Raw genomic sequence first — 25,253 nt, 5'->3', positions numbered from 1 at the left:
CTATATGTTATTATATATTGACGTCAACCACTAGGTATGTAAGAGAACCTACAATATACATATGATTATTATCTAGTAGATATTTTTAAATAAACAAATATATAAATAGAATAAGTTCCTTATACTTGAGATGAGAAATAAAATCCTAGTGTTTTGGATTAAGGTAAAAAAAGGTTTTACAAGGACTTGAAACCCATAAATATCAGTTTACAAAATATAATCGTTTTAGTCCAAATTTAAAACTATGGTGGAACAAGGATAATACATTGTAAACTCCAGCAACCTAAAAAGCCAGTGACCAAAACAAAGAAACAAAATCTTAGTGTTATTATTAGTTATTAGTCTCAATTTCTAATTATAAATATTGTAGGATGTTAAAATCAATTACTAAATATTAGTACGAATAATTATTGGAAGTAGATCGTTCCTAATATTACTATGATTTGTCTTTTCGATCGAAAGTATATGTTGTTACCAAGAAGGGACTTGTACAAATCCAATCTAGTGGATCTTTTCCCAGTAGTGGGTGAGGGTCAACATTTTGTAAATCCTTGTGAAATGAGCTTGGACATGTAAACTTTGAGGGAGTCCATAGATGGTGTCTAGGCAATCTGGATAACATCCATAAACTCCGGTTAGAAATTCAAATAATAATATCATTTGATTACAAAAATAACTACTATAAACATTTTGATTGATTAAATAAACATCAATCATGATCGACCCAAAAAAGAGGACATTACAATTTGTATCAAAGCTAAGATCCTGCTATCCTCCAAAGTAAACACAATTATAAACATTTTAGTCAATATGAAAGCTCAAACTATTGAATACAAGCAATTGTGAAAAGCTTGAAAACATTGATCAAACAAATGATAAATATATATTCATAAATACAAGGGATTTCTGTCAATTTGGGAGAGGCAGAGTAAATCTTCTCAAGATAGGTAAATTCCAAGATGGGTAAGAACATGGTTTCCAATGCCTTGAGGAAAGATTCCAAGATGGGTAGAAACAGATAGTCCCAATGCCTTGAGGGAGCCTACTTGTAGATGAGTGTCTAGCGCGCCCTACGACAGTGAAATTTCCATCTTCCTAAGGAGTGCATGTAAGAAGCGAGGACTTGAACTTAATATGGTAGTTGTTAAATCTATTGAGGGTTATTCATCATTCTCTTAAAATAGTTTCACTCTTGATGCATAGTAGTGTACATCAATCCTTGAAAACAAACAACCATCGTATACGAGACAATCATCAAAGATACCATTAAATGAATTATCAACTATAACAAAAAAAAGACATTGAGACTACTTATTTCAATCATACCATATCTTTCGATTATGAAGTCATCAATCAAATTTTGCTGCCTACAAATTGCCCTTGTATACCATCAAACATGAAATCAATCAGACATTCAACCAATCCAGTTGAAGTTAAAATCACTCATAGCATTCAATCAATTGTATCATCTTCAAATTTTGAAATGAAATAATCTCGTGTAACAAGACCAAGGGTTGGTCAAGATCTATTGGATGAAATGGAAATCGTAATTGCTTGAGGACAAGCAATTTTGGGAGGATAGGACTTTAATACACCTTCTAATAAGGAAATCTCATATCAAATCATAATCGATATCATAATGTCGTTTTATACCATCAAACATGAAATCAATCATACATTCAACCAATCTAGTTGAAGTTAAAATCGCTCATAGCATTTAATCAATTGTATCATCGAATCCAAATTTTGAAATGAAGCAACATTTTGTAATGAGACTTGGGTTGGCCAAGATCCATTGGATGAAATGGAAGTCATAATTGCTTGAGGACAGGCAATTTTGGGAGGGTAGGACTGTAATTCCCCCTCTACTAAGGAAATCTAATATCAAATCGTAATCAATATCATAATAGAATAGCTAACTGAATATTAGATAATTGCTAATAATAAATAAGTCAATGTGTATATGTGTGTGTGTGTGTGTGTGTCATAATCATACATTAAATGCATAGTATGAAGTTGAACAATATTGGATAAATAAATAATATTGAACATATAAATAATATTAATTAATTATTAATAAGTAAATAGACAATCATAATTAGATAAACACTTCTAATTAAATTAGCAAACAAATATAACAACTATCATAATAACAACTTTATAAATGAAAAGGGACACGTCGGCCATTACCCATGTGAAACAACACCCACTTGTCAATAATGACCTCATACTGGCATGTATGGTCATGGTACAAAAGGACCCGCCCCCAATAGGGAAAACAAGACTTGGAAAAGTTCTACCATTACTATAAGAATTATACAATAATAAAATATATTTTACTATTCTACCTTCTATCCTAACCCAACCTTAAAGATGTCTCTAGATCGGGTTTCCTAACACTTAGTTATTCAGCCGTCTTTTCTAGAGTGTACCTCTTAAGGCTCATATATGCATATGTTGACACCGTTAGAATATTCGTACCATTATATTTCCTCAGTCATGTTGGTCAGATGGAGATAAAATATCTCGCATACCAACATTATAGAGGTCATATCCTTTTAGGTAGTGTTTGGCCAAATGGGCATTTCACCCATCTCTGATACCAACACTATATGTCCATCTCTATTATGTTAGCCAAATGGATAATTATACCCATCTTTGATACTGAGATTGATACTTTGTGATCTACTTCATCATGTTAGCCAAATGGGAGGTTACACCCATCTCTAATACTGCCACTATAGAAATTATGATCAAATCTTCTCCTCAAAAGAGACTTCATTGATCAAGTAACCTTTAATGAACATTAAGATTATTTGTTAATTTAAAAAGGGACTTTCTTGATTTTAAACCATTAGCCATTAAGTCATGTCTGTTATCCATTTCGAATTCCACCTTTACATAAATTATCCACAAGTATGATTCATTAATATAAATAAATTCATAGACATAATTAAACAAATATAATCCACAAACATACCTTTCTTACCTTGCTCTTTGCTTGGTCCATTGGCTCTATCCTTAGTTGGCCTTTCAATGAATTATTCCTTCTAGATTATCTCAACTCTATATTTACTTTCTAAAATTCTTCCTTTTCTAATTGTAAGGAAAGGATAAAATGTACTTTTTTGTTTCTTCTTTTCCAAGAGTCACAACCTTTCATAATACAAATCCTTTGAAAAGTCACAACACTTTATGGTAATAATCCTTTAGAAAAGTCACAACACTTCACTAAAATCATTTGAAAAAGTCCCAATACTTTATAATTACAATATTTTTGAAGAGTCACAACTATTTATAATTATGATCCTTTCAAAGGTTCACATCCTTTCAATATCATTAATACCTTTTTAGAAAGTCACTTCCCTATTTTCTTCATATTACTTTCCTCTTCCAATTTTCCTTTTTGAACTCCTACTTCTCCTCTTCTCTTCCTTTTATATCTTCTTCTCTCCCTTTTATATCTTAATTTTATGGAGTCATCTCTATTTGTTAAATATCATTTGACTTTTCATTAGATTTAGTTAATTTATATTATTCTATGTTATATTATTTATTTACTTATTTGTATTTATTATTGAATTATATTTAGAAAGTTAACATACTTTCTACAATATTATCTCTTGTATTTAATTGAATTTGTTTATTTCTTCATTTTAATATTATTATTTATTTAAAATACTAAATATTATTTCATTGATAATATAGAGTAGAAAATTATTTCTTGTATTTATATTTTAGTATTGGTTTTAATTTAACTTCATTATCATTATTTATTTAATAACATTGTATTATGTAATTATTATTAAAATTCTATCTTAAAACGGGGATGTGACAATTACTTCCAAAAAGTTGAAAGGGCAGGCCCTTATTGACTCGACCCTTTAATTAATTAAAAGAAAAAAAGTGACATTGCCATCGAAGATGGCAAATGGCTCATACGAAACACTTGCTTGTATTGAATGTCCCATGTAGAACTATAGATATTTTTAAACCAGCGGGCCATCTGCATTAACACATGTTAATCTATTAATATATATGTTATTATATAGTGGCGTCGGCCGCTAAATATGTAAGAGAACCTACAATATACATATGATTATTATAAAGTGGATAATTTTAAATGAAAAAATATAGAAATAGAATAAATTCTTTATACTTGAGATGGGAAATAAAATCCTAGTGTTATTATTAGTTATTAATCTCAATTTATAATTATAAATATTGGGGGATGTTAAAATCAATTTCCAAATATTATTTTGAACAATTATTGAAAGAAGATCATTTCTAATATTTCTATTATTTGTCTTTTCGATAGAAGGCATATTTCGATACCAAGGAGGGGCTTGTATAAATCCAATCTAGTGGGTCTTTTTCCAATAGAGTGTGGGGGTCAGCATTCCATAAATCTTTGTGAGACAGGCTTGGACTTGTAAGCTTTGAGGGAGTTCATAGATAGAATCTAGGCAACTTGGATAATATCTATAATCTTCGGTTGTAAATCCAAATAATAATATCATTTGATAACAAAAATAACTAATATGAACATTTCGATTGACTAAATAAACATCAATCATGATCGATCCAAAAAGGGGACATTACAGCCACTTATGGTGGTGAGGGGCAAAGACCTTGTAAATGATTCATTTGTTGGATTGATGAACTGAATATGGAGAAGAGAATTTCAGTGAAGTGGCACGGAGCTGGAACTACCCTACACTGTTTTTTGGAAAAAAGAGGGGTAAAAATTTATTTAATCAAATCCAAGTTAGAGAGCAAAGGCCAAAGGCCCAAAACAACACTACATACTCCTGTCCTCTACTAGCAACTGTTCAATGATCTCACAATACTCAGAAGGTAATTCATCCCTACCGTTAATATCCCATCCACCCACATTCTCTGAAGCCCACTTTGCCAAACAATTCGCCACTCTGTTCCATTTGTGAGGGATATGATGAAAGGAGACAGAGTCTAAGGAACTAGAAAGATTAAGAATTTGTTTGGCCAAAGAGGCAAGTTGCCAACTAACATCCTCCAACCTTTGGTTATTCAGCATATCCACAACAATCTGAGTGTCAGACTCATAGATGACCTTCCGCCACCCTAAAGCGCAACCTTGCTCAATAGCAACCTTAATAGCCAGGGCCTCCATCAAATTATTGAAACGTTGACCCTTGTAAATAGAGAGGAGAAAAATCGCACCACCATCACTGCCTCTACCAATAGCCCCAATACCGGCATGACCAGGGTTCCCCCGAGAAGAACCATCCGTATTGATCTTCAAGATCCCAGTCGAGGGAGGAGACCACCTCCCATCCCGACTAACCCGCTGCTTAACATGGCTAGGTCTTTTTCCAAGAGTGTATCCCTGGCTATTATCTCCTAGGCCCAAATTCCTCACAATAACTTGATCCCCAGGAGCTATAGTCTCAAACATATCACACTTTGCAAAAATCATTTCCTAGAGCCTATTAAGAATCATCTTCCAAAGTTGGCAGCTTCCTAATTTGGAACCACAAAAAATTCTGTAATTCCTTTCCAGCCAAAGGTTCTAGAGAATGAAAATCGGGCTAACCATCTAGACAACTTGTAAGAAAGAAGTCTTCGCTGGAGGTCTGCCCAAGCTTTCCTAGAAATCAATAAGGGAAGTAGCATGACTACAACCATGACACCAAGCCTCCCACCATCTATGTCATATTTCTCTCGAAAAAGGGCAGAGAAAAATAAGTGGGAGGCACACTCCTCATTGTGCAAACAAAGAAAGAAAACTGAAGGCCCTTGGAAACCTCGTTTGCAAAGATTCTCCCAAGCGAGGCACTTCTTCTGAGCCAACAGCCATAAGAAGAAATTACATTTGGGCAAAGAAAAGTTGCTCCAAGCCTTCTTCCACCAGTGCACTTCAGCCAGACCGTGTAAGTTCCTGTCAAAGTATAGCATAGCCTTGAGCGATTGTAAATTTACCTTTAGGACGAGGACTCCAAGCCAAGCTGTCCCTCCCATTAAGGGAGCTATAGAACCTATTCTCCAAAACTTTAGAAAGTAGGGCACGATCCTCATCAGAGCCACCAACTGGCCACTCCTGCGAATCTTTCCAGCAAGTCACCTCAACCTGACCTAGGCATTTGACGGTCTTAAAATGCTCCACCTTAAGCCAACCAGCATTAGTAAAAAGTGTGGGAAAGGGGTAGATACTGGGGAAAGCTAGAGATAATGGGGGGGTGGCCATCCCAAGAGTTCTGCCAAAACAGAGTATTCGAGCCTCTATTACAAATCCAGAAGAGACCCTCCTTAACTAGTTGGGCTCCCTTCTTAAGAGTATCCCAGATACAGGAGCCTTTACCCACCAAAGGAAGTTGTGGCACCTCAGAGCAATCTACACCAGGAAAGTACTTATGGGAAAGTATCTTGGCCCAATCTTGGTCTTGATTGTTACACCATCGCTAGTACAACTTGGCAGCCAAGGCCGTGACAACAAGAGCCATTGAACGAAGCCCAAGGCCTCCAACATGTTTCAGCCTAAACACAGACTCCCACTTGACCAGGCTCCACTTCAAGGAAAGAAGGCTACCAGACCAAAGAAATTGCCGAGATAAAGCATCAAAGTCCCTCACAAAATTAGAGGGTGGGACCTGAACACAACACCTGTAAATGGGAAGAGACTGCACCACAGTCTTAAGTAGAATCACTCTCCCAGCAGAAGATAACCATTTGTAAGTCCAGTGACTAACCTTACTCCTGAATTTATCTAAAATCCCCTGCCAGTAGTCCCTCTGTTCAGCAACCAAGGACAAAGGGACCCCGAGGTACATCAAAGGAAGAGAATCAATTTGGAATCTAAGAATTCTAGCAATCCTGTTTTGAATAAGCCAAGGAGTATCAAAGAAATAAATGAAAGACTTATCATCATTAATTCTCTAACCTGAGGCTTTCAAATAGGTATCCGAAACTTTCCTGATATTCACTGCCTCATTGATTCTAGCCATGCCCATCAATTCGGTATCATCCACAAACTGAAGATGAGAATACGAAGGACGATCATTTTTCCAGCTCCAACTTTGGATAAGACCCTGCCGCACTTGAGTTTTTAGAAATCTACCAAGATCCTCCGCCATGATAATGAACAAGTAGGGAGATAAAGGGTCCCCTTGCCAAAGTCCCCGAGAGGCACCAAACAAATCTGAAGGTTCTCCATAATAAGAATTGAGAAGGAGGACGGGGTCACACAGCTAAGAACCCAATCCACCCACTCCTCAGCAAACCCAAAAGTCAAAAGAATTTTCTATAAGAACTCCCAACTCACCCGATCATAAGCTTTGGCCATGTCCAATTTAATGAACATAGCTTTCTCCTTAGAAGTAGCCATAGAGTGTACAACCTCCATTGCTATCACAACCCCATCCAAAATTTGTCTTCCATCAACAAAGCCACCCTGTTTAGCAGAGGTCAAAGAACCAAGGAGTGGTTTGAGCCTCTCAGCAATCAATTTGGTGATGATCTTGTAGACAACATTACATAACGCTATAGGCCTAAATTGATCCAACCGATTTGCACCTTCCTTCTTAGGAATGAGAGCCAAGAAGGTAGAATTCAAAGACTTCAGCATCTATTTATTCCTATGTGATTCCTGGACCACATCTAGGAGATCATACTTTATTATCTCCCACAATTCTTGGAAAAACTCAATTGGAAAACCATTTAGGCTAGGGCCTTAGCTTTCTTCATATTAAACACAACTTTCTCCAATTCAGGAAGCAAGATAGGGCTTAAGAGGGTGCCATTCATCTCAGTAGAGACAAGGTGAGGGATACAATCCAAGATGTCTCGCTCCTCAGGCCTAGCAGAAAGATCCTCCCTAGAGAAGAGATCAGAGAAGTAATTGACTGCTTCCCTAGAAATATCTTCACAAGAAAAGCTCTGAGCTCCATCAGTTAAGACGAGAGTAGAGAGAGTTCCCGTGCCTTTGTGCCTTAACAGAGTTGTGAAAAAAAGCAGTGTTCCTATCCCCCTCTTAGAGCCAATTGATACGAGATTTTTGTTTCCAAAAAATCTCCTCCCGAAGCTCCCACTCTTCTAGATCCTTAATAGCTAAGGACTTAGCTTTACTCAGCTTACAGTTCAACCCATGGTCACGAATTTGGCGAGTAATATCATTCAGCTTGGTTTGAGCAACAGTCTTCTGAATATGTAGATACCTGAAACACTGTTTATTCCATCTCTTAAGCCTGTACTTCACATGTTGAAGCCTCTTACTAAAAGTGTACATGGCCGTACCATGAGCAGGCATTCCCTCATACCACCAATCCACCATAAGATCAAGTAAAGACAAATCTCTGAGCCACATCAGTTGGAATTTGAAAGAGGGATTCTTGGTGATCCTGTATGAAGAGATGGAGAGCTTAATGGGCCAGTGATTCGAGCCCCTCCAGTCAAGAATTTCAGAATTGGTGATCCACCTGTTGTCCATCCAATAGCAGGAAACCAAAAATTTGTCAAGCCTTTTCGAGATAGCCTCATCACCACATCTCCGGTTATTCCATGTAAAGACTCCATTGGTTGGCTTCACATCAATGAGAATCAATGAGCCAATCATATCTTTGAGCAGATTTGAAGATGGGTCCAGCCTAGCTAGCCCACCCTGCTTTTCCTCCAGACTAGTAACTGCATTAAAATCTCCAACCATAATCCATGGAAAAAAGGGGTCCAGGGATCGGATGAATCTAATATGAGCCCATAACTAGGACTTACCTGAAAAATTAGTAGGAGCATAAATATTGGATAGAAGGCGCCTTTCACCAGTCTCAAAGCTAGTGGCAACTAAAGAGATGGAGGACCGACTAGAGATCCACCATAAGGGGGAGACTTTTCTTGGGTCCCAGAAGCAAGCCACCCCACCTGAACTGTTCAAGGCACCCAACCCCTGCCAAGAGCCCAAGGGCCAGATACACGCAGCACAATTAGCCAAACCATGCAATGCAAGTTTTGTTTCCTGAATAAAGACCATATTAGGAGACTGAGATTCAATTAATCTGTGAACAACCTTTTGTCTGGGGATGCTGTTACAACCCCCTTACATTCCATAACAACACAATCATTTATGAGGGTGGGAGAAATGAGAATCAATGGGTTTCACAGACCTAGACTCAACCAAATTTTCACCCATAATCTTCACCTTCTCTTGATCAGTCTTCCTACCACTCTTTTACGGTTTATCTAAAGGCCCCTTTTTGAAGGATCTCTACTGTATGCCTAAAACAAGAGGAGCCTTATTACTCTTTTCGGAATCAGAGGTCTGCTTGGGCAAAAGGGGGTTAGGAACTGCCAAGACTGGGCCCTTCGAACGCTGTGACCCACAAAGATCTCCAATATCCTATACAAGAGGAGGCAAATCAATATCCAGCTGCTTGTCCTGTAGGTCCCCTGAAAATAGAATCTGATCCTCTCTCTGCATATCCCCAACTTGAATCTCATGCTGACCTTTGGCCTCAGACGAGAGCTCAACTGGGATACCTTCCTCTTGGACCATGTCTCCAAGAGCCTCAAACCTGTTAAAGGTGCTGTTAGTCCGCTTGTCCATCCAGGTTCTCTTCTTACCTTTGCCTCTGTTACGAGATTTAACCTGAGTAAACCCCTCGCTATCAACAGGTCCATTAGATAACTTAGCCTTCCCCTTATCCTCCCTAGGGGGTTCGGGAGCATCCAATGTGGGGTTCTTATTCCTGGGACATCTGCGAAATAAATACCCATACTCATGGCAGATTTTGCATCTAAACGGTAGGGTCTCGTAATCCAACTGCTGAATCCAGGAAACTGAGCCCATACAAATCTCCATAGAATCTGGTAGCGGATTATTTAAATCACTTCTACACAAATACGAGCAAAAGAGATTACCTTACGATCTTGAGTTTGTGTAACCGATTCCACAGGTTTTCCAAGAAGCATCGAGATTGAATGAAGAATATCTTCCCTCCAGAATTCCAAAGGAAGTCTTGGCAAGCGAACCCACACCGGAACTCGAGAAGGGATTTCGCCAGTTGAGTTAAAGCCTATGTGCCAAGGCTTGATGAAGAGCCTTGCCTGATTAAAGAAATAAGGACCACCTTCAAAAGCCTTATTCCTGTCCAACATACTTGAGAAGATAACCATGAAATAATTATTCGCTACTAATAGAATCTCCATATCTCCTTCTGGGTTCCACACCCGGTGGGCCCAAGAATTCAACACAGGCAATGAAAGGTGAAGCCCCAAAAATTTGCAAATAAGAGCATGATTGCTCCAGTACTCGACATCCTTCGAAACCTGTTTAGGTTGAATAACCAAAATTGGCCTGACATCGGCTTTCTGCAAACATCCATTAATTTTCTGTAATCAAATCTTCCCATTTGAAGAGGATTTGCTTCCCCCGATTGGGGTTTACCATTCAGAACCTTACTGCTGGCATGCACCATCGAAGCCGGATCACCCATCTCCAAATCTCCACTAGAAGGCAGGGAGGAGGCGATACCAAGATCCCTCATTCTCCCGGAGCCCGCATGTAGCAAACAAAATAAGGAAAGATGGGGCAGAAGCCCCTCACCCACACACCACCGTAGACCCCCACCAAGGACGTGGCAGTGGCAAGAAAAGATTGCAGATGCCAACCCACAGCTGAAGGAAGACCAAGCCGCCCAAACCAGCAACGTCCACCCAGGCTACAGCAAGCGCGGGCCCTCGCAAGCATGAAGAAAATGCACATCAAGGAGATTAGCCCAGTCGCAGGTCGGGCTAGGGCATGCAGGCCCTAGCAGCAGACTGAAATACGCACGCCATCTCAAAACGTCTCGTCAAAACTACCATTCACTTATCAGTATAATTGAGTGTAAATTATTTTTGTGGAGTTTCTCTTATGTAAGTGTGTATGCACTTGTTGCCCAAGCCTGGACAATCCTGGTGAGCTGGGAATCAAACCTAATTGCAATAATATTTGCTCAAACACTACCCTTTGAATGAAAGTTCAACACTTCCATTATACATGCCTGGTAAGAGGTTTTAGTTTTACTCTACCCGATTTTAAATGTTATTCTGGTGGCAACTCCATTGTTTGCCCAGCTTTTGTGATTAAAATAGACATCGCTCATTTGCCCTTTTATTTTAGCATTTCTGATATGTGCAAAGTCAAATCATAAAAAAATTCTGATCCAGCTTTGGCATTTCTTGAAATATTTACAGAGATACTCATCTAGCAAAGCTGATATGTAAATAATAGACAAGGATGCAAGAAAATAAATCTTCATCGTAGTTACAGAAATCAATTGGAATCGAACTAAATACATCTTTTTGTTAGACATAATGTTCAGTTACAGAGGAAACAACTTAAAATATTGTATTTTGGGTTTTAATTATGTTTCTATTAATAGTTTTTTAACTATTTATTTTTGAACTCATTCAGTTTTACTCTTACAGATGCCTGCTATCAATACATTGAAAGAGATTGCATCATTTCTGGAAGCCAATCCATCTGAAATCATTACAATATTTATTGAAGACTATGTCAGATCATCCAAAGGGCTAACCAAAGTCTTCACTGCAGCTGGACTCATGAAATATTGGTGTCCAGTCTCAAGCATGCCACAAAATGGTGGAGACTGGCCTACTGTGAAAGACATGGTTGCCAAAAATGAGCGCCTTATTGTTTTCACTTCTCAATCATCTAAAGAGGCCTCTGAAGGAATTGCTTACCAATGGAAATATGTAGTTGAGAATCAATGTAAGCTAAGTCATTGTCCACTTCAATCCTCAATCTCTCTTCCTTCTCTTTTGGTGTTGATTTATATTTTAAAGTAAAACAATCAAATTTTTGCAGGAGAATTCCTTCTTTTGGTGCATGAATTTAGTTTTGAAGTGAATGGATCCAAGTATTTTTTTTGCAGAATATTATTTTTTGGTCCATTGAGGCACATGTCTGATCACAATAAAAAAATAGTCACCTCTGGTGGGTTACTGTTATTGGTCTTCTGATGTGGGTATGCATTCTCAAGTAAAATTAACCTAGTCCTTGACAGAAATTTCTCCTTTTGATCTGGATTGCATCTAGTGTTAAAATGATCAAATTTATTTAGGAGAATTTCTTCTTTTTAATGTTTATATATCTTTACAAGTAAAGTTAATGTAATTGCTTAAAGAAGAATTCCTCCATTGGCGTGGATTTACATTTACAAAGAACATGATACGAGTCTTTGCAAGAATAGATTTTTCTGGTCTTTATGGTGTGTATATGCATTTATAAGTAAAATGATTCGACGGCTTTAGGAGAAACCCTTCTTTTGTTCTTTTGGTGTAAGTGTACATTTACATGTAAAAGGATATAGGGATATCCTAACATGGCAAAAAAAAAAAAAATGTTTGCAGATGGTACTGCTGGTTTGTCAAATGACAGCTGTACAAACCGAGCTGAATCAAAAAGTCTGACTTCAACAAGCCAATCCCTCTTTTTGGAGAATTTTTTCCCTGACAATCCCAGCGTACCAGTAGCCTGCACTGTCAACTCCGACCAGCTAATAAACATACTCGGTGTGTGTTACGAGAACGCAGGAAAAAGATGGGCAAACTTCCTAGCAGTAGATTTCTACAAGGTAGGTGGTCTGGTCCCTCCTTATAACTATCAAAATAATGATTTTGTGGGTTAGCATAAAATTAAATAAAGTTGTAGCTGAATACATATCATCATGTGCAGCGAAGCTATGGTGGAGGTGCATTTCAAGCTGTGGATAAGTTGAATGGACAACTGACCTGTGGCTGTAGTGATGTTACAGAATGCCAGGTAACTGACATACATTGTTTTAATGTCTTTATTTGTGAAGTTATAGAGCTTATAATACAGTATGGATTTAACTAGAAACATTTGAATGCACCACAATCTAGCTACATAAACGTTTTGGATAAAGGCATGGAAACCTTTTAGATTCTGAATTTAAATATGTGCCATGCTTGAATTGGAAACCTCTGAATTTAACAAGAAGCTAGCTATGCTTGTGTTTTAGTTTAGGCCACAGGAAAATTTTTGAGACACTGAATTCAAACCCCTGCCACGTTTGAATGCAATGTAAACTTGCTGCAGTAGTCAATTTTTGGAAATCCTTTACGACTTTAAGGACAACCTAGACTTCATTGTGAATTCAGATTGGTTAACACTATTTAGGACTCTTGAACCTTGCCACTCTTTTTAATAAAAAATTTGGGTGAGGTTTTGAGTGGCTTTCAACTGTTTTATTTTATTCCATGTCACATTATATTTCTCATATTGCCGCAACCTTGCCACGTGTTCTCATTTTCCTTTGGTTGTATTTTAGGTGAGGTTACAGGCAGCTTGTCTGATGCATAGGTAGTTCTCGTTCGCTTACAAACTTGCTCATGAAATAAAATCTTTAATGGGCTTTCCGTAAGGGAGTTCCAGCCTGAAAAACACCTGGGCCACAACTTCTTCAGGTGTTTTTAACGTAAGGTAAATTTATCAAAGTTATAGGCAGCCCTGAAGAAATCTGGATGATATTTAGATGAATCTGCCATTCCAAACACCACGATAATTTACAGGTCCTTTTTTTCCTGTAAATATTCTTATGTGGATACACACCTTAGGATGGGTTTCTATTGAAGGGTTAGTGCTGCTATTTTCACCATGCAGGTGACCAAGTGCGAATTGAATGGTGGAGTTTTAATGGAAAAGTTATAAAATTCTTCTGAAAACCAGAAGTGGGCATTTTTCTGTGAGATTGAGAGGGCACTGCAAAAGTATTCACTTCCAAATAGCGAGATTGTTTTTAGTCATCTTTGGAAATTTATAGTGGCAAACTTTGCTAGTTATTCCTATCATTTCTGAAAATTTTGTAGGACAGCAAGAGTTCAATATGCCATAGTGATAGAACCAAATGGGCTCTAGGCCTTTCTGAAAATTTCTCAGCAAAACCCTGGGTAAATATCAAAATTCAGAAAGCTCCTTTAGATGGGGTAATACTACCACAGCCTTGCCCCTCTCCACTAAGATACGAGCTGCCTTATTGCGACCAAGGGAGCTATGCAATTAGGCACCATCTTTTGGACATTTTATTTCTTTCAAAGAACTTGCCAGTCTAAAAACTATTCTTACTATTCTTTGTTATGATATAATTGCAGGCAAATGGAAAGTTTGGAGTATGCAAGTCATCAAGTAATAATAAATCAAACACAAATGGGAGTCCAAGTACCGCAACCTCTGGTCAATCTGGACCTGATGCCTCTGCGGCTCCTTATGTTGAATGCTTCATTCCGCTTGCTGTGCTGCTCTTCTTGCTACACCTGATGCATCTTGCCTATACTATCTAGGCATAAACAAGCAAGGATTTTTTTGTGATTTATATGCGAATCCAATGCTCTTCCACAATGAATTTCAAGACCTTAAGCCCGATTTTGTACTTCAGTATTGTATACAGGCAAATTGCCAATTTTCAGTTCCATCTGCGAACTAGGACATACATCATTCAACCTTGGATACGGTTGAAATCATTCCACAGACCTTGTCAGCATTTTGAATGAGGAACTTGAGTCGAGAAGTTTTTTACTTTAGAAATTGACCGCCAAGTTATCTTTGGTGATCACATTATTTGTATGTTGCTCGTATTAGCCATTTTTTGAACAGTAATAGATAATTTGTTGATTTGTAGTTTAAGGCTGTACACTGCATCACAAATTTTGTACTTAAGTTCTGACTAAATCAAATTGAATTCAAATCTAATTATAGCAGTTTCTATTCAAGGTCAACTAAAAACCCTCATGAGATAGGCGAAGAAATATCCGTCAATTGTGAGGTGCCTCGTTGGAAACATGGGTTGGCCTTATTGGTTATTAAGGTGGGATTATTTGTCGGCTTACATTAAACCGGTACAAGGTGAAAGAAAGGATGATGTTTAGCTTCCGTTTCTTTGTAAGGGCAAAAAATGGAAAGATGGCTGCTTTTTTTACGTTAGAGATGACAATAAATTGATGCATGCGGATTGCTTTTTCCAAATCTCTACGTTGTCTTTAAAAAGGCCGAGTATAATTAAAAATTCTTTCTTTTTCTTAAAAAGACAAAAAGATCCAGCTTACTAGTTCTGCACACTACCTTCTGTTAAGTGATCTAGCTCATCTTCTTCGTCGGCTTCTTCCAATAAGTTACACTGTGGCACGACTTCTTCATCATCTTCTGCTAGATCCTCTTTGTTTTCAGCCCCTGAGGAATTTTGGCTGCCAAAGCCATCCAGATTTACATCATGCTTGTATTTGAAAACCACACTCCATCTTAGTCCATATCAAACACCAAATGGGGCCACCAAACCAGTAGGCCAGGTGTTTTTTTAATTATAGATAAAGTTAGAATTATTATTATAATTATTAATTTCAAATTCTACTTATTAATCTACATTTAAAATAGTAAATTTTTAACAATAAAAATAGAAAGCTATTCTACTTTCTTATATTTTTTAAGTGAGAAATTTTTTTTTTACAAGTGACGTTTGAATGTGTGATTGCAAAAGTGATTATATTTACTATTGAAATCAGCTGTTTTTAAAAAAATTAAAATTTAATACATTTACAATTTAGGCAATACACTTTTTAAATGAACAATTGAACTTTCTAATATTTCAAAAAAAACTAAAATTTCAAGATAAATTTTAATTAAAAATGTAAAATTAAAAATGAAAAAATGAACCTTTAAAATTTGAAATTTTTTTAAAAAAAATAATAATTTAAAAATTTAAATTATATACCTATTTTAAAAAATTAAATAATAATAATAGTAATATTTTTAAAAAATTACATGAGATTTTTATGTTGAGAAATAATGAATCATCTAAACATAACAATCTTATCTTTTATAAATAATTTTAAAAAATCTTTTGACAACATTATATTATTATAGAGAAACATGCTAAAGATGAATTTTTTTTGATTAAAAGCAAATTCTTCAAATAATTGGCAAACTCTAAAATATTGTACCAGTTGGTAAAACTCTAAAATATGCCCATAAATAAACCAATTAGAGTGTGCATAATAAGCTTGATTTGTAGCATTTTTTGCTAGCTTATTTTCCTTGTTCAAAGAATGTTCTATAATTTGTCATTTTGTTTCTTAAAACAAATGGTAATACATTCATTTTTTGGAATTTTAACTTATGAATATTTGAACATACTTTTGCTTTTGATAGGTGAAGTGCAAAATACTTTAACATTGTTTTTTTAAAATTTTTAAATTGAAAAATGTTCACCTAATACATGTTTTTTTTTTCAATTTTAAAATTGAAAAATGTTCGCCCAATACATGTTTTCTAAATGTACGTTGGTAATTCAAAAGGTCTCTTTCAACTAATCTCAAAAATCAATGACACTAGCTAATGAACCAATAAAGATTGTGCACATGGCATTAGCTAACCCATTAGTGCATGAATCCCTCAATCAATTCCTTTCTATTCACATATAAATGAAATGAAATGAAAGGGTTTTAATGATGTCCACAAGACCATTAGTCTAAGGGATCAAAATGATAGTTAAGCATCATGTTGTGATTTCTCCAGGATGTTAAAAGACACATGGCATAAGCTCAATGGCCGAGGCCACATCAACACCACATACTATACCACCAATTGCTTGATCATTACCATTTCTTGACAATACTAAAAATTAATTGAGTGTTGATCATACTTTTTAGGTGAAACACCATGATTTTTGTGGGGAAGTCTCAGCATAGGCAACCAATCGACTAATAAAACATTTGAACTCAACAACTTGTCATTAAATCAAGTATCTTATGACTAAGTGCAAGTTTTTGATAATTAGAGTGTGTATAGACATGTGAAGCTACAAAAACATGATAATCTACATGTTTATAAATTTTCACAAATTCTTACAAGAGCTTCAAAGGAGATCGGTTTGCTATATTATTATATTGATATTTAATATCACTTTAAACTATGCAGAATGCAGATTTAGTTCAATGACCGAAGTAATCAACATTTACAATAATGGGATACGAATAAAAGGATGTGTGTGTGTGTGTGTGTGTGTGTGTGTGAGAGAGAGAGAGAGAGAGAGAGAGAGAGAGAGAGAGAGAGAGATGATGGCTCAAAAGTGATTAATTACTTTTGTTTTATGTACTCAAAATATTTTCATTTATGTTTATGGAGTTGATACCACTTAATTTAAATCTTTAACTAAAAATTAATGACTATTAACTATATCTAGATAATTTGCATTTGTCTCGGGACACATCTACACAAATATTAAAAAATAAAGAGAAGGTATTTCAACTTGCTATTATCTCGGGGTGTTGTCCCTCATTCTCTAGGTGTTACTAGAATATATTAGTGACAAAGGTAGGGTATATCAACACAAATAAAATAAATAAAGAGAAGATACATCGATTTATTACTTTCATGGGTTTTAGTCCCTCATTCTCTAGGAGTTTCTAGAAAATAATAAGTCCAAGCACATCCCTATAGAAGGTAGGGCTTAACCTAGTAGAATATTGCTCATCCTTGGCAAGAAAATACGCAAATGAGCAAGTTCTTTGATATATCTATATATTATAGATGATATGACACCCAACTATATACACCTCACAATATCTACATTATTAAATAAGAATCCATGTGACATGGAATTAATGTAGATTTGTAAGTAATGTTTAAGGGGCAATATTGTAAGTAATGTTAAAGGGGCAATAAAGAGTTCCCTTATCATTGACACCTTCCACATTAATCATGGCGTTATCAATGTGATCTTGATTTCTATCTTATAACCTTTGGATTGTATGATAGATGCGTCAATAGGGAAAATACAAGGTAATATGGTTATATTGACCCTAACAAACTTAAGAGGGATTGAATGAGATGTAAAATGTATAATATTCAAGTTTTTACTTCTAATATTTTAGCTCAATTTAAAAAAAAAAAAAAAAGGATACAAACACATAAATTAGTAGAGCATTAAAAATAAAGCTATCTTGAATAATTATATATGATATCATAGTTTTAGTTTATTTCATTTAGTTCTTGTGTGCATTCAACCAAATATGAGATCGTAACTTGAAAGCCTTCATATTAACATTAGGATTCTACATAAAGGCATTAGCAAGCTTCACATATGAGTAGATCAAACCACAAGGTAAAGAATCAAGCCACTCAGGTGCATAAATTATTCAAGTTGTGTGGATTGCTTTCTCAAGTACATACCATCAAGTGTAACAAGAGGCAATGGAAGATGCAAATGAGGTATTGGCACCCCTTTACCACCATAGGTATTTAAAATTGGGGCATAGGTAAAGGATATGCTAATATATCATAATGAGTAATTTATATGCTTTATCTCATTGGTACACACTTTTTCATTTTTGGAGATAATGTACTTACCATGCATTTCATTTTAGTATGTCTATAATAACAGTGTAATGGTGGAGGGATTACTTGTGGAAATGGAAGCTAAGTACACAACATGACTAATGGTCAGTTTCCCTATAGTGGAAGAAGCTACAAAAACAATATGGCTCAAATATTCAATCTATAGCCTAAAACAAATGCTAAGATAAAGATAGAACAATGAGAACAACAATATTTTTTTCTTAAAACACACATTCATCCCCTTGAACCCAATGCTAAAATAAAGTCAAAAATGAAAATTAGAATTATAGTATATAATATAGTTCTAGTACACAAATGAAATAAACAAAATAGTCCTAAAAACATTAGATTTACCAAGGATCAACAAAACAAAATCAAATCAAGCACAAGCATTTTGCAACTAAAACATTTCAATCTATCACCTACACTGATGATAATATAAATCCAATAATGATAAAATGAAAATTTTAGAATATAAGATAATCTGAATAGACAAGTATGAAACAAGTGGTGCAAGCGCCAAAGTTCTTACCTTTCGTATTGTAGATTTTAGAGTAAGAGAGAAGTCAAGTTGTACTCTTAATTTGTGAGGACTAACTACATCATGTTTACTTTGATTTGAGACATATTAATTGTAGGAGGTTGATTTAATGTATCCAAAAAGATAGTTAAACCTTTGTGATTTAGTTAACAATTTTTGTTTTCAGAAGATATTGAAGAGCATTTTGACTACCATAGAATGATAAGTTATTAACACTAGAACTTGTAGAAAATATTGCCATTTTGAAGAAAAAGTAGATTAAAAAAATTACAACATTAATGCATTACTAATTTGTTATTTTGAATTCCAAGCTAGTGGTCATATACGCATAAGTGGTTTTAGATTTCCATTTATATTATATGCATCATTGATCCTTTGAAGATTGAAGAAACACGTAACATGGTAGAAGTTCAGATTAATTATTATGATGTGTTGATTAATTATTATTATTTATTAAGCTGAAGTGGATTTGAACCCAAGACCTCCCACATAAGAGGCTTACAATTTATCATTGTGTTGTAGGCTCTTGCCTTAAGAGTTTGTATTATTATCCTTCCAATTAAATAATTAAATATAATTCTATTAAAAAATGCTTGTAATGTACAAATACATTTAAAAAATAATCTCATTAAGATTTTTGGATTCTTATCTCAACTCAAAATACTATAATTTTATCAAAATAACTTTTATTTGTTGAGAAATTTAAAATTGACCTCCAAAATTCATATTGTCAAATGTTTAAAGTAAAGAAGCACACCTACTTAATGAATGCCTAAAATGAGTGAAATAATTATTATTACAAGGCAATATGTATGCAATTTTTAAATAAATTTACAAAATAATACAAATTACATTATATTGAGCATTTTAATTTAAATAAATTTAGTAAAAAGTAATATTAGTTTTAAGTCATTTGATGCTACAAACGTAGAAAATTAGCATTAGCTTGTAAGATCACCAAGCCCAGAAACTATTTTTATAACAACATCAAACTTAAGAACTGGTATAACAAACACCTATAATCAACCCATGCACCCACCCTTTGGAAAAAACTATAGGCATTTACCTCAATATGCTCAACCCTTTGCTCTTCTGCTTTTAGAAAAAGGGAACTCTCCAACTACAGTCTCCAAGAAGAAGAAAAGAGCATGATATAGTAGAGATAGCTAAGACACAATCTACCCCTCAACCATTTACAACTGTTGTTGTAGTCCCTCAACCATCCATAGCTACCCCTCAACCATTTACTGTTGTTGTAGTCCCTTAACCATCTACAACTATTGTAAACTACAAATAATATTTTTTAGTTTTCTTTTGGCATCCAAATTATCTTGGAGGTTTGATGATAAACTCAAGATCTAAAACAAAATATTCCAACAAATTGTTTGAACTTCAAAACGGAGCGGCAGGGACGTGCCAGACAAGTGGCATGTACAGTGAATTACATTTGGCAAAACATCCAATAGATTCTTTGTAGCCTTATTCAGATACAATCATTAATTTATTTCTTTTTTAAAAATATGTATAAGTTAGCAAGACAGTAAGTGTTGGGAGGAAGGACAGGTGGACATATAAGTGACACGTGCCATTTTGCAAGTCAGTTTACATGTCTTGCAATGCTTCTAATTCTTGTCTTACAACAGTATTGACAGGAGATCGATGCGAGTACTCCTGTAGAGTTTATTACAGTACACATGTGATTGTGTATGGAGGAGTTCCATTCCAATAAGTTGGACTTGAACTAGGAAACCTAATATAAACTTCTCTGTTCATGTAATGTAATCTTCAAGCCCTCCAAGATAAGTGACTTGTGGAGGTTAATGGTAAATATAATCTTAGAGTTCATGACCAAGTCATGATTTTTGAGAACGAGTAGTAGAATAATGCAGTTTTTGTGGCACTTGTGGCATCCTAGTTACCTTAAGTCTTTGGTATGCTGCCTATTCTGTCAAATTTATTATTTTTGATTTTGTTAATTAAGTTTTTAAAACAAATTTACCCCATCCTATTCCATGTTTGACAACTGCAACACATAATTATAAGCCATTTGATTTTTAGATTCTCCTATTCTCATTGAGTACTTATGCTTTGTTCACTTTCCTTTTCATGGGATTGAATTCAATGGTCCCTGTGTATGGGGCTTTAGGTCCATTGAAGGACGGTGAGGGTTTTTCGTTCTTTTGGTGTCCATTGGACATCTTAGCTAATGGTTAACTATAACTTTGCATGCATAATTCATGGTGGAGTGGGCATTTCAAGTGGGAATGGGCTTGCATTGAAAAGGGGGGTTTAGTCCCATTCTTTTATGATTGAATTTAAAGGTTAACTTGGTAGCAACGAACACAAAGAGCAACGGAGAAGAGATTTACATGTATAATCTATTTGGTTGACAATGCCCATATAACTCATTCCATTTGAACTGGATGAAATTACAGATTTTTGCTAATATGGAAGTGCTCGTGCTCTGTGAAACAATAGCTACAAGTGTCTGAAGCGTGTGTTTAGAAAATAAAGTAATTTTGTTTTAGCATGTGAAGGTTCAAGTGTCACAAAGTGAAGTGGAGCTTTGTGGAAGCCTTAATTCAGATTGGAAGCCTCTCGAAAGTCTCATAACTACAAAATTTTATATTTATACCAAGAATAAATTATTTTTTTCATTGCTCCATCCAATGAAAATTCAGAAAAATTATATTTTAAAACTGTTAAAAATAAAATTTAATACTAAACTATTTTATTTCGATGAAGTTGGAATTAATATTTTGTTTTTATTGGTTGTTTGACTTGTCAAATAATAAAATTAGCACTAAACGATTACATAAGTATCTTGCCGAACATAGGAACTAATAATAAAACTAAGCAAAATTTATTTGGTTTTCAATGGTTTGACAACTCAAAATTAAATCAAAAACTTTAATTCCCCACCATGATATTGGATGTGACACAACCACAAGTAAGGACATAAAAAAATTTGTTGGAAACAAAAGTGAACACATAAATAATCAAATTCAACTATAAAAATGTCACATTGAATGAATGTTGGATCCATAAATAGTCTAAAACCCACATGCCCTATAGATAATAGGACACCCAAATTTGGAAACACCTCGATACACATTATTACAATAGGTTCAAGTGGAAAGAAATTAATGTAGATTTGTAAGATTTAATTGGAGACAATAAAATGTTTCTTTTTGCATCAAAATATTTTAAAGTACAAATAAATATGTTTTTTTTAAATATATTATTAAGTAATAAAACTAGGGTGGTGCCCCTTTAAAACATACAACACAATGGTAGATAAATCATCATTAATAGAGTAGTACTAACAATACATTTATAGCCAACATAAGAAACCGATGAGCTCTAACAATATAAACTTTAACTAGCAGGCTACAAAGTTCTAATCGTGGAACCATAGTCCAATATACTTAGAAAACCAAATAAAGTATTACATGAAAACCCTTGAAAGCAACTATTCAGCTTAACAAATATGTTGGTAGTGCAAATAAGAGTATAAATAGATATGTTAGTAGTGCAAATAAGAGGTAATACGTTCATGTTAACTCTTACAAATGTTGCATTTCCTAATAAGGAAATTATGAAGTTTTGCTAACTTTTGTACTATTTTGGACTTAATAAAGGTGATCCACTAGAAGCTATGTAACTGTTATAAAGTAAAGTCCACTAAGATAACTGGGGGGCGGGGGGTTATCAGTTATGTACTTAAAACAACTCTCAATATATTTATTAATTTTGAAGCATGTAATCAATAAATACAACCATAGAAAGATAACCATGCACAATAACACCAGATATGTTAACTAGAGAAACCCTTGATTAGAGGGAAAACCTTGGTGGGAATGATGTCCACAAGATGATATACTAATATAATAGTTTCTTGTGAAAGGATGGACTCTGTGAAGAGCCAATGTGATATAATCAATACATATATGTCCCTGTTAGGAGACTTTGAATCCTTGTTAGAACATTCCAACCCTATTAGGAGCTATGCCAACCCTATTAGGAGTTGAAAGGAGGACAATTGTACTCACAGTTGAAATAGCCTCAATCCGTCTTCACCAAAAGCTCTTTAGGATAATCTATCCAAGTTCTGAGTTGACTAAACAACTTATTTGCCAATAAATTTTCTTTGAAGCTCACAATACATCCTCAACATCAATCTCTGCTCTAACCTTAAACAAATTCGCAATCAAGTTCGCACAATGATTTCACTGATCAATAGCATACTTTATTACAAGGAAATGACCTTTCCTTTATACCAAGTCCTAAAGCAAGTATTGACTCATCCTTGAGGTTTTCTCGATTTATAATTAATAATATAGGATGTCATTAAGATATTACAATACACATCACATTACAATTAAACTCTTTCCATAATGATTTTATCAATAGTTAACTCTCAGGAATAAACACGTTGAACGAACTTCATAAGGCGGCTCAAACTTCATATCTGAATTCACTATTTGAAACATAGCATAACTATGTCATAATTGCACATCTCTTTATGCAAAATTAGTTATAGCATCTATACACATCAATGAATACATGTCTAAGAGAAACAACTCAAATCATTGACTACTGACTGCCCCAAATGTATCTACCTCTGCAACTTTGGAAATCTTTATAAAATAAGATGTATGTTGACATCAATGAGAAAAATTTTCATGAATGCAACATATAAGCATTGAATAATATTTCCAACAATGCTATGATACTCCCTCACAAAAATACCATCAACATTCATGCTAATAGTAACACATAGAATCATTACTCAAGTAGAAAACATATTGTTATTCTTGTGCATAATATCACCACCTTTCTTGAAATGATTTGTTCGTTAAACTCTAGAAAGATCAAATGAGTTTGGGGAGGATGTGAAGGAAGGTGGATTGAACTTATAAAACTCTAATATGTTAGCTCTACATTTCTTTAATACACATACAAATTCACAAATGAAGTTTAGTGATTAGGACACACCCTTTCTTAAATGTTTGGAAGCAATATTTTAATAATATTTGAAGTTATTCACTTTAACATTTGGTAAACCATTTTTTAGACAAGAATTGAAATAAAATAATATATTTTGAATTATTTCATCTAGTTCTCAATTGCATTCAAAAAAAACATGAGAGAGTAACTTGAAGGATGATATTGACAATAAAATTATACACAAAGCATAATAAATTGTTGCATATGAGTGGGTGGGACTATGAGCAAAAAGTTACGACACTTAAGTGCATTATCCTTCAAGGAACATTGATTTTTTTTATAACTACCCTATTATCATGAGTAGTCTAACCAAGAGGAAATAAATGAGTGCAAATGGGTCGTGGAGCCCCATTTACCATCATAGATTTAAATCTTGGAAATAAAAATCTAGGTAAAATATTTACTAATATATTATAACTAGTAAAGTAATATGTTTTATCTCATTAATATGTCCACTCCAGTGTTTTGGAGATAGGATAGTTACTTTACTTACATTCTATTAAGTCTCTAAATATGGTATGAATGGCTAAGGGATGACTAGAGAAAATGGAAGACTAAGAGGGAACATGATTGTGGAGGAAGATATATAAATGATATTGGTGCGAGAAAGAATAAAAGGGTCACTAGTACATTATAGTTCAAATTCTGACCTAAATTTTTTACCAACATATGAAGAGACTTAATGAATTCCTTTTCTTTTTGTTTTTATGCCCGAGTTGGTCAAAATTTTGACCAATGTATGGTTTCCCAATTTGGTCCAAGTTTTGACCAACTTAGGTTCAAATAAAAAAATAGAAAACATTGTTTGTTACTTGTTTATTTCATTTCCACGTGCTACTGGTGCTAAGCATCTAGTGTGTGGCAAGCATTATTTATCATTCATGGGCGGGCTAGGGACTTATGACTACGGGAGCTAAATACTCATTTCTCATGGGAGAATGGTTTCATGAGGTTTAACAAGGATTGCGAGAGCTGTTTCTTGAACTTGTACCTTCAAGCAACTCATACTCAGTCGAAGAGCTAGATTTGAAGGGTAATTATCCATCCCCTTAATCTTAAAGTATTTTTTAGAAATCTTATTGAGTATTTTTAGTTGCAGTAATAATAGCATATCTCATGAGAGTTATGTGGGCTTCCAACAACACGTATATCTTTGATGCCCTAGTTCTAGCCCGTCCAAATCCGACCACCTTGATTCAAGCAATAGCTCTCTCCAAAGTTTTTGGAAATTATAGGAATGATAATATCGTTGCTCTCAATTGCCTCTTTAATGTTGCTACTTTCCTCATCCTTCCTGACTTTGCATATATGAGTTGACCC

General features: G+C 34.8%; 1 protein-coding gene and 1 long non-coding RNA gene across 4 annotated transcripts in view; one reads left to right on the top strand and one right to left on the bottom strand.

Annotated features, from left to right (window-relative positions):
- LOC149556402 (PI-PLC X domain-containing protein At5g67130-like) overlaps window positions 1–14,677 on the top strand; it is a 37,860-nt gene extending 23,183 nt beyond the window's left edge. For all 3 annotated transcript variants that reach the window (XM_089830693.1, XM_089830691.1, XM_089830692.1), the window contains exons 5-8: window positions 11,440–11,743; window positions 12,385–12,608; window positions 12,710–12,796; window positions 14,146–14,677. In XM_089830693.1, the coding sequence (XP_089686819.1) occupies window positions 11,440–11,743; window positions 12,385–12,608; window positions 12,710–12,796; window positions 14,146–14,334 (804 nt within the window). In that variant the 3' untranslated portion in view covers window positions 14,335–14,677. The remainder of the gene's footprint in view (window positions 1–11,439; window positions 11,744–12,384; window positions 12,609–12,709; window positions 12,797–14,145) is intronic.
- Window positions 373–15,251, bottom strand: LOC149556401 (uncharacterized). Its single transcript, XR_016364696.1, has 2 exons — window positions 15,113–15,251; window positions 373–611 (listed from the first exon to the last, which is right to left on the bottom strand). It is a non-coding gene; the product is annotated as an uncharacterized LOC149556401 (long non-coding RNA).
- Between the last annotated feature and the right edge of the window lie 10,002 nt (window positions 15,252–25,253).

This window comes from Cupressus sempervirens, chromosome 5, assembly GCF_028749045.1.
Source record: "Cupressus sempervirens isolate cs-2001-9-10 chromosome 5, ASM2874904v1, whole genome shotgun sequence".
NCBI classification, from domain to species: Eukaryota; Viridiplantae; Streptophyta; class Pinopsida; order Cupressales; family Cupressaceae; genus Cupressus; species Cupressus sempervirens.
Note: the sequence above shows the minus strand (reverse complement) of the source record. Positions and strands in the feature narration are given on the sequence as shown.